The sequence below is a fragment of the Oncorhynchus clarkii genome, chromosome 6, assembly GCF_045791955.1.
Source record: "Oncorhynchus clarkii lewisi isolate Uvic-CL-2024 chromosome 6, UVic_Ocla_1.0, whole genome shotgun sequence".
NCBI classification, from domain to species: Eukaryota; Metazoa; Chordata; class Actinopteri; order Salmoniformes; family Salmonidae; genus Oncorhynchus; species Oncorhynchus clarkii.
In genome coordinates, this window is record NC_092152.1 from 67,731,269 (window position 1) to 67,742,198 (window position 10,930).

General features: G+C 43.1%; 1 protein-coding gene across 1 annotated transcript; it reads left to right on the forward strand.

The window, feature by feature from the left end:
* The first annotated feature begins 3,564 nt into the window (after positions 1 to 3,564).
* Positions 3,565 to 9,825, forward strand: LOC139411512 (ammonium transporter Rh type C). Its single transcript, XM_071157977.1, has 11 exons — positions 3,565 to 3,851; positions 4,598 to 4,790; positions 5,905 to 6,055; positions 6,248 to 6,395; positions 6,582 to 6,748; positions 7,061 to 7,198; positions 7,446 to 7,582; positions 7,897 to 8,021; positions 8,140 to 8,213; positions 8,458 to 8,543; positions 8,772 to 9,825. The coding sequence occupies exons 1-11, from the start codon at positions 3,626 to 3,628 to the stop codon at positions 8,809 to 8,811; spliced, it is 1,485 nt and encodes a 494-aa protein (XP_071014078.1). The 5' UTR covers positions 3,565 to 3,625; the 3' UTR covers positions 8,812 to 9,825.
* Positions 9,826 to 10,930: the final 1,105 nt, after the last annotated feature.

Sequence of the window (10,930 nt, forward strand, 5' to 3'; positions counted from 1 at the left end):
ATATTGCACTGACCTTAAATTATACCAATAATGCACCAACTAAACAGCAAGTTATGCGTAGAAGATGTGGTACTGTAATTTGCATAGCCTTGGTACTCATCTCAATATTATTAGGCTACATGAATTATGTCTGCTCAAATGGATTAAGGAAGACAGACATTGTCAAATAGGTCCTCACATGTTAAACAAAAATGATAATTTGTTTGTCCAAACATAAATATTTAAATACATGTTAATTCATACATAACAGACAGCGGATAGGGCAATATCCCCCCCAAGATGCAAATACAGTTCATGTTAACTCAAAGCAGCCAAGCACTCCGTTGAGCCACCCCTGGTCTCTTAGCCCACCACTAAGGGAGGGCTGCTCCCGCACAGCCTAGTCAAAGCTCTTCTCTGTCCTGGCACCCCAATTGTGGAACAAGCTTCCCCCTACTGTCAGGACAGGGTTCCTTGCCCCTCTTCCAAAAACCTCTGAAACCCTACCTCTTTGAAGAATATCTTAAATGAGTCTCACGTACCATCTAAACTCCTGTAAAGTCTATTTTTCATAAACAACATTTATTGTGGTTTCAACAGGCTTTTCCGTTGCGATGTCACGGAAGACCCATCTGCTAGCCATTTATTTCACTGTAGCCCCTAGCTCAACGTGCCTTAAATAGCTCTTTTGTCACACACCCCACACATGGGGAGACCTCACCTGGCTTAGCTGGTGTCTCCAGAGATGCAAGCCCTCTCATTGTCACCCAATGCCTAGGTTTCCCCCACTGTACTCACATCCTACCATACCCTTGTCTGTACATTAAGCCCTGAATCTATTCTACCACGCCCAGAAATCTGCCCCTTTTATTCTCTGTTCCCAACACACTAGACGGCCAGTTCTTATAGCCTTTAGCAGTACCCTTATCCTACTCCTCTTCTGTTCCTCTGGTGATGTAGAGGTTAACCCAGGCCCTGTGGCCCCCAGCATCACACCTATTCCCCAGGCTTAGATTTAGTTGACTTCTGTAACAGTAAAAGCCTTGGTTTCATGCATGTTAACATCAGAAGCCTCCTCCCTAAGTTTGTTTTACTCACTGCTTTAGTACACTCCGCCAACCCTGATGTCCTAGCCGTGTCTGAATCCTGGCTTAGGAAGGCCACCAAAAATTCTGAAATTTCCTTCCCCAACTACAGCGTTTTCCATCAAGCTAGAACCGCCAAAGGGGGTGGAGTTGCAATCTACTGCAGAGATAGCCTGCAGAGTTCTGTCATACTATTCAGGTCTGTGCCCAAACAGTTCGAGCTTCTACTTTTAAAAATCCACCTTTCCAGAAATAAGTCTCTCACTGTTGCCGTTTGTTATAGACCCCGGACACTATATGTGAATTGATTGCCCCCCATCTATCTTCAGAGTTTGTACTGTTACGTGACCTAAACTGGGATATGTTTAGCACCCCGGCCATCCTACAATCTAAGCTAGATGCCCTCAATCTCACACAAATTATCAAGGAACATACCAGGTACAACCCTAAATCCGTAAACATGGGGACCCTCATAGATATCATCCTGACCAACCTGCCCTCTAAATACACCTCTGCTGTCTTCAACCAGGATCTCAGCGATCACTGCCTCATTGCCTATGTCCGTAATGGGCCCGCAGTCAAACGACCACCCCTCATCACTGTCAAATGTTCCCTAAAACACTTCAGCGAACAGGACTTTCTAACCGACCTGTCCCGGGTATCCTGGAAGGATATTAACCTCATCCCGTCAGTCGAGGATGCCTGGTTGTTCTTTAAAAGTGCTTTCCTCAAGCATGCCCCATTCAAAAATGTAAAACTAAGAACAGATATAAACCTTGGTTCACTCCAGACTTGACTGCCCTTGACCAGCACAAAAACATCCTGTGGCGTACTGCATTAGCATTGAATAGCCCCTGCGATATGCAACTTTTCAGGGAAGTCAGGAACCAATATACACAGTCAGTTAGGAAAGCTAAAGCTAGCTTTTTCAAACAGAAATTTGCATCCTGTGGCACTAATTCCAAAAAGTTTTGGGACAGCAGGTATATTTCACTGGTCATCCCCAAAGCCAACACCCCCTTTGGCCGCCTTTCCTTCCAGTTCTCTGCTGCCAATGACTGGAACGAATTGCAAAAATTACTGAAGCTGGAGACATGTCTCCCTCACTAACTTTAAGCATCAGCAGTCAGAGCAGCTTACCGATCACCGTACCTGTACACACCCGACCCAACTACCTCATCCCCATATTGTTTTAGTTTTTTTTGCTCTTTTGCACCCCATTATGTCTACTTGCACATCATCATCTGCACGTCTATCACTCCAGTGTTAATGCTAAATTGTCATTATTTTGCCACTATGGCCAATTTATTGCCACACCTCCCTAACCTTACTACATTTGCACAAACTGTACATAGATTTTTCTATTGTGTTTTTGACTGTACGTTTGTTTATCCCATGTGTAACTAACTATGTGTTGATGTTTTTGTCGCACTGCTTTGCTTTATCTTGGCCAGGTCGCAGTTGTAAATGAGAACTTGTTCTCAACTGGCCTACCTAGTTAATAAAGGTGAAATAAAAATTATAGGAAGTACTGTACTAGTCAAACGTTTTGCACACATCTACTCATTTCAGGGGTTTTCTTTAGTTTGACTATTTTCTACTATTTAGAGGGAAGGAAGAGACTCCTCCCAAATTGGGGTATATATACTACCACTGGTGGACATATGTTTTTGTCTTATGCAGCTGTATGACCCAATGTGTGAATAAACTTGGTTTAAGCTTTACTAGTCGTCCGTGTGTTTTACTCGGTTCTTTGAGAACCTAACACCATAATATAGACTTGGTCTTCTACCACCCCTACCTTGTCACAACACAACTGATTTGTTCGAAAACGAAAAACTCCACAAATTACATTTTAACAAAGCAGTTGAGTATGCAAGCTGTCATCAAGGCAAATGGTGGCTACTTTGAAGAATCTCAAATATAAAATATATTTGGATTTGTTTAACACTTTTTTGGTTACTAGACCATATGTGTTATTTCATAGTTTTGATGTCTTCACTATTATACTACAATGCAGAAAATAGTAAAAATAAAGAAAAACCCTGGAATGAGTAGGTGTGTCCAAACTTTTGACTGGTACCTTGTACAATCATATGTCTTACCCGGTTGTACAGTACAATAGCATACAAATTGGATGACTTAACTTATCATACATCTTGGAGGATGTATAGTATTATACTTCTTTCTCTGAGACCAGGTTGCTTGTTGCCCAGTAACAACAAAGGAGATCTCCTCTAACAACAAAAAATGGCAACCAAATTAATTTTTTTCAGGTTTTCCGCTAACCCCTCTTATGCAACATGTTGTTTGGGACAAACAATCAAATGCACGGGACTCTCTGCCGCCTCGTGCCAGATGTCATCTATCAAGGTGCCAGAGGGCAGGAAGAGGGAGGGAGGGTTTGGCGCTGGGTAGGGCAACAGCTGGCTCACACTGAGGACACACCTCTCTTTGGTCCATATATACCTGTGCTGATACAGCCTGTAGTTTCAGGGTCACAGCCACACTCAGGGCAGGTCAAAGAGCATCACTGTCTCAGTACTTACTCAGCCTCCACCATGGGGAATTGCATCCAGGGATGCAAAGACTACTTCTCTCGGCAAAAGAACACCAACATCCGTCTTACACTGCCGGTAGTCTGCTTCGTCTGGCAGATTGCCATGATTATCCTCTTCGGAGTCTTCATCCGCTACGACGAGGAGTCGGACACACACTGGGTAGAGACCAAGGCCCATGACAACATCACCAGCGACATAGAGAATGACTTCTACTTCAGATACCCCAGTAAGTACATTCATAATCACTGGACTGCCTGGTGCATCGTTTAGGTTGACAATATACAGTAAATGTATGATTCATGGTTTCATCTTCATTGAAATGATAAAGAATCAGGTTATTAATAAGAAGCATGCTTGCTGTTTGATCAGATGACAACCTTTGATCTCTAGGATGTTTGACAATTTCCCCTGTGAAATCCCCTGGACAACGATCTCAGTCTGAGTTATTTTGAAAGCATCTATTCATTAGTGGACAAATGCAGTGGCAGTCCAAATTTGCCTCTCTAACGTGGGTTAAAACTACCTACCCTCTTTACCAAATGTAGGTCAGTGGTTATTTCCAATTTGTCTGATTCAAGCTTGGTTTATGACAGCTTCTGATGGTGCATCTTTGCTGATAGCCAGGCTGAATTAGTGACAAGTTAAGTTTACTTGTGATGTTTCCTCTTGTAATAAGATGTGTTTTGATTTGTCAGGGATTATATCCTACCTGTAGCTCTGGCGTGTAAACTGATGGGGTGTGTATCATAAACGTGCTAATCTGATGATGACATATCCAGTTGAACATGTCGAGTTAACAGCTATAAAACTTTGACCAAATGGTACATCAGGACTGATTTTTTATAAAAAACTATGCAACTACTAAGAGCCCCTTGCATTGGATGCAATAACATGTTGCATTAACTATTAGGATTTATTTCACACTTTGAATAATTCTCTCTCTCATTCTCCTTCTAACCCTCCTCTTTCCAGGCTTCCAGGATGTCCATGTGATGATCTTTGTGGGTTTCGGGTTCCTCATGACTTTCTTGAAGAGGTACAGCTTCGGCGCAGTCGGCTTCAACTTCCTCATTGCCTCCTTCGGCCTGCAGTGGGCTCTGCTCATGCAAGGCTGGTTCCACTCTCTCGATCCCCAGACAGGAAAGATCTTCATCGGTGTTGAAAGGTATGCACTGATGAGGTGTGCACACCTCATCAGAGGGGAGGCTTAATCAGTGACTTGCTACTCATACTGAAACAATGGCAGAATGGTTATTTTTTATTTTACCTTTATTTAACTAGGCAAGTCAGTATTATTAATGACGGCCTTGTTCAGGAGCAGAATGACAGATTTGTACCTTGTCAGCTCGGGGATTTGATCTTGCAACGTTTTGGTTACTAGTCCAACGCTCTAACCACTAGGCTACCCTGCCTCCCCTACCCTGCCCCTCCTACCCTGCCCCTATTGGAGCAATAGACTGTACCATAGACTCTCTTAGGGTTAAGCAAGCTGTCACCATGGGTTAAGTGGTGATGGGTTAAAACAGGTACGGGAAACTGGCGGTCCACGGGCATCATATTATTATTATTATTTCAACTGGGGGGGGACTCAGTCGGGATCTCAACTTACTATTGAGAGTTAGAATAATAGAATAAACTAAGTGCAATTTCAAAATGTGGTTGTGCATCAGAAGTCACTCAATTAGCCCATGTCAGCTACATTTGTTATTAGATTGGCGTGTTAGTCTAGTGGCCAGCTATCTAAGCATGATCGTATTATCGACCAGTGTGGGGCCCATTGATGCAAATATTTGCCTCCACCCCATGGCAAATTGTGTAGAATTGCAGCAAACTTGCTTTAGAACAGCAACATTTTCTTTATGTCCCATGCCAAAATGTGCTGTATTGCAGGAAATGAACTTTGAAATGTAAATGTTTTCTCTTCACTGTCACGAGGGGGGTCACCCCCATCAAATTGCCTATCCCTGGGTTCATCTGATGGATGGGTTCTTGTTCTGACAATCTCAATAACAAGAGGCGGGGAGGTTGTAACCATTTAGGTTGACTTCATCACAAATATCATTATCCTTGAGACTTATCTCCCGTGGTATTCATCTTGAAGGGCAGACTAACATTCCTCTCATAGCTGAGAGAAAGACCTGAAGGAGGATTACATGAAGGAGGATTACTTACTGATCTAGTCATTCAGGTTTTACAACTGTATACATGACTGACTCTCTCACATGACTCTCCAGTAATAATCTGTCTCCACCCCACCCACCTGTGTCTTCTATCTGCAGTCTGATCAATGCTGACTTCTGTGTGGCGGGCTGTCTCATAGCCTACGGGGCAGTGCTGGGCAAAGTCAGCCCGGTCCAGCTGTTGGTTATGACCCTGTTTGGTGTCACTCTGTTCGCTGTGGAAGAGTACATCATTCTGAACTTACTTCATGTGAGTCCCATCAAGCACTCTCTGGGCGTACAACTATTAAATTAAACACACTGTATTAGCCATGGTTGGATTCATTTAATTCACCCTGTAACCCTGATATAGTAACTTATTTATCTAACCTCAATGGCCTGCAGCCACGTAATCACATGGTTTGGTACACCTGGTAACAAATGACTGTTTCTGTCCCCACAGGCTAGGGATGCCGGTGGCTCCATGGTTATTCACACCTTTGGAGGTTATTATGGTCTGACCATCTCCTGGGTCCTTTACCGACCTAATTTACACCAGAGCAAGCGTATGCAGGGCTCTGTGTACCACTCCGATATCTTCGCCATGATCGGTGAGTTAGTTGTCCATTGCATAAACATATGAATGGTTCTGATTTGCTCTGTGTGGGTTTCACTCCCTCTGGTGATGGTGACCTATCTTTAGTTTGTAGAAGTGTTCTGCCATGGCACTGTTCCTGTTCTGAAGTGTGTGTGATGATCGGTGTGTTTTAACTATGTTGTCCCTTCGCTATCCTCAGGCACACTGTTCCTGTGGATGTTCTGGCCCAGTTTCAACTCGGCCATTACTGACCATGGAGACGGTCAGCACAGGGCAGTCATCAACACCTACCTGTGCCTGGCCTCCACTGTCCTCACCACAGTGGCCATCTCCAGCCTCTCCCAGAAGACTGGCAAGCTCGACATGGCAAGGAACCGTATGTGTGTGTGTGTGCATGTGCGTGTGCGTGCGTGTGTGTGTGTGTGTGTGTGTGTGTGTGTGTGTGTGTGTGTGTGTGTGTGTGTGTGTGTGTGTGTGTGTGTGTGTGTGTGTGTGTGTGTGTGTGTGTGTGTGTGTGCGTGCGTGTGTGTGTGTGTGCGTTTGGACGTACATTCTCTGTAACTGTGTATTTGTGACACTAACTGACAACCTCTCAGTCTGCACAATCTTCCTCTGCGCTCATCTTGTTGACTGACAAGTTTTCGAGTGTCATGACTGGTGCTCTCTCTTGCTTAACAGGTGCATATCCAGAATTCCACCCTGGCGGGGGGTGTTGCCTTGGGGACAGCGGCTGAGTTTATGATCTCTCCCTACGGCGCTCTGATCGTGGGCTTCTTATGCGGCATCATCTCTACCATGGGCTACATCTTCATTTCTGTGAGTCTCACCCCTGGTCACTCACAGCTTGTTTTGTAGGCTTAGTAGGTTCTGTCCAAAGAAAGTCATGACAACTCTTACAACTCTTATTTTCTTCTTATGAATGATGTTGAGCCACACAAAAAAAGGTATAGCACTCTAAATGGCTGCCTAATCTTTATTGGGCAGATTCCTTTGCCATTAACGGTAATACACTATTTGGGTGTGTTGCGGGTATGTTGTTAAACCTTTCCCCGTCTCCTCCCAGCCCTTCTTGGAGAAGACACTGAAGATTCAGGACACGTGTGGAATACACAACCTGCACGCCATGCCTGGGGTGATTGGCGGGATAGTTGGAGCCATCACTGCTGCAGCTGCCAGCGAGTCAGTCTACGGAAAGCAGGGGTGAGTCAGGAGACCCGAGGGCCTAAGGCTACACAGCCAAACCACATGAACCTGAACATGCATCCTTGTTACCAGACAATCAGAACACATATTCCCCCACAACCTCTCATCAACCAATCATACACAGTTACTGTATGTCACAGGTCATATCTTAAACGATTAATGTCATTTTACACCAAACAAATTATGTCACAGTCACAGTTTAGCCTGTAATCTGACAGTTAGTTGGAAATATACCGAGTCATTAGAAGACTCAACATAAAGCCTAAATATGGGACACAATCTGATTCTGTACATTGTTATTTTCCGTCCAGGTTGATCAACACGTTTGACTTCACTGGAGACTTTAAGGACAGAACCGTGTTAACTCAGGGTGGATACCAGGCCGCTGGCATATTTGTGTCGATCGTCTTTGGGGTTGTAGGCGGAGCTATAGTCGGTGAGTTTGGCCGGCCATGGGCATTTTATAGGGTGACCTAGAGGTGACATGGGTCGTATAGGGGGTGACGTGCCTGAAGGAGAGTAACTGAAGTTGACACTATCTCATCTGTTCACAGGTTCCATCCTGAAGTTACCCATCTGGGGAGATCCTGCTGATGAGAACTGTTTCGATGATGAGGTGTACTGGGAGGTAAGGGAACCAGCCACTCATCACCTGCTGTTCACAATACAACCACTGGGTGGTGCCATTGTCTTTTATTTAGTCTCACGTGATGAACTACAGACCACCTTTGAGATCTACATCTGCATTTTTATGACTAAATGGAGAAAAAGAAGAAGAACTATAGTAGTCAATAAAACTATTGCATGACATTGACCACACTGAAGACACAAGTATGAAAAAAAAACTTAAATCACCTATGATTTCTTCACAGCTCCCTGATGAAGAGGAGGAGCATCAGGAGAGCATCCCTCCCATTCTGGAGTACAACAACCACATTATCCACAAGCAGCAAGACCTGTAAGTCCATTCAGCATGCTCTGTTTGACCATATCACAAAACTAGTTTGTGATTTGTTGAAGTTATAATCAAGGATTAGTTTTGAATACAGTACTTGTTTATAGATAATCCAATCTTTTTTCAAACCATTATGTTCTCTGTTGATTGTAATGACTAATCATTCCACAGGATAGAACAGTGTAGGAAAAAATGTGTGTTTCACTTTCTGTCATGGTTTGCTCCTAACAGATCTGAGTCCAACTTCTCTGTGGAACACTGTGAAAGCTAAATACAGAGGTGTGAGGACACCACCACCCAAACGTGTCCTGCTGGACCATGGAATTACCACGGAAATCCAACAGACAGCCGCACTCCCCCTAAATGAAGGCACCTATACAAGGCACATTAAAACATGCTTTCTTGCATCGTATGTTAAGGTCATTACCTAAATTTGAAGCCATTAGATACTGTACGTGCCTTCACCCCTCCCCCCACCAGCCACCACCCACTCCATTAGATCACATACACTTCCTATATGTATATCCACTGGCACGGAACACTGTGTCCTGAATTCTGGTAGAATGCTGATCTATTGCAAGGACCTCTAAGATCTGCACTTAATCCACATGATGTGTGTCTAACTATAACCTACCACACAAAATGGCCAATAGAGCTTTTCCTGAGCATTGGTATACTGTGTAATATATATATATATATATCACACACTGTGAAATCTTTGATCAAAACCACTGAATTGAATAAGGATGAGGAAAGGATTTTTCAGGAAATTACTTTGACCAATCCTCATTCTGTGGCCTTGTATGTTGTACATTTTCTTTTCAGAGAAAATTGTATTTTAATTTAGCTGGTGCATATGTAAAGAGGACAGTAGTTTACTTTTAGTTCAAAGTGAATATTTTGTCTCTAGTGCTCTGGGGGAAAAAATGGTTTTGCTCTATTTTCACAATGCAGGAGTACCCTTTGAGTCCCCAATATGATCGTTTTCTTTGTTTGGGATAAAGATTTAAAGTATTTAACCAAATAGTTAGTGTTGAGGTGTAGAAGTACATTTAAACTTTACTTGAACGTTTTTGGTGACATGATGTATTTAAACAGCTTTTAAAGCTATGTACATGCCAACACATTTTCATCGCTATCTCTAATGATTCAATGTATCCCCTGCCTTCTGAGATGCCCTCTATGTCTTCCACCTCTTAATTACGTTTTTACTGTACTGTTAAAATCATGTTTATTTAAATGTTGCTACTCATATAACTTAATAAATAAAATGTGAGGTTAGATATACTGTTTGCCTCTTCTCCTTGATAGTTCCACAGTCATGCAAAAAGAATGTCAGTATGTGTATATCTGATGTCATGCTCAGTGTGAATGAGAAGATACTGTACACAAGATGTACATACAGACCAGCATGATCAACATGTACTGTAACAGGTGGGGCCTTTTGAATGTCCACCACTATGGTGAGGTAATGAAGGGCTAAAATCAATGACCTGCTATCCTTTTAAAAGGCAACTGCAGTCAGCAATTTCGGAGAGGGGAACCGCTTTTCACTGCACGCAAAATTACTTTTTCGCAGCAGATTAGGAAAATGAACGTAGCACGTTAGGAGACTGAGGTTAAGGTTAAGAAAAAGTATTTGGGTCAGAGCTAGCAAAAACTAACCTGCTACAAAAATCACTTTCTATGGAAGTGCCGTGAAAAGTACCCCATTTTGGAGAGACTAGTACTATGGGGCCTGCACCATGTGACCATGTCTGTTTGAGGATGATGAATTGTTTGTTGATTGTTTGAAAGTCATGGTAAGTCTTCTATTTCAGTTCATTAATATTATCTGAATTGTTTTGAATATATTAATTGTGTAAATGTTATTGACTGTAGGTGTAACAAGATGCTTTGGGACAGATTACAACTAAGGAGAGTTTGAAAGGGGTTTTAGGCTAGTGCTTTAGTGGTAACTTAAAGGTGTGTTTGAAAAGTGTGTTGCGCTCAACTGTTTTCCTCATAGAAGTGCTGTAAATCACTATTTTCTAGTCCAATTACTCTGAACATACCTACCAGGAATCAGCTTTGGACCTTTATTGTGTGATGCTATTGCCCCTACAGTTATCATAAAGCTTTTGCAATGTATGTAGGGTGCTCTGTCCTGTCTACACTAAGTGAGATCTTAGACCAGCACCTTTGACCTCACCCTGTGTTAAAATCTGAGTTAGTAAAAAAAAAGAACCTGCTCTTGTGCCTTGAGCCACAGCCAGTCTGAGAGGTCCGTAGCAGGGTTCTCTGTCCTGACTCACGAGGCACACCCCAATGTCATTGTGACCTAGCCTGGCCACTTCCTCCGGTCAAAGTTGGGAGTTGGAGGGCTTAGAGAGGTCAATCCAGAGGCCCAA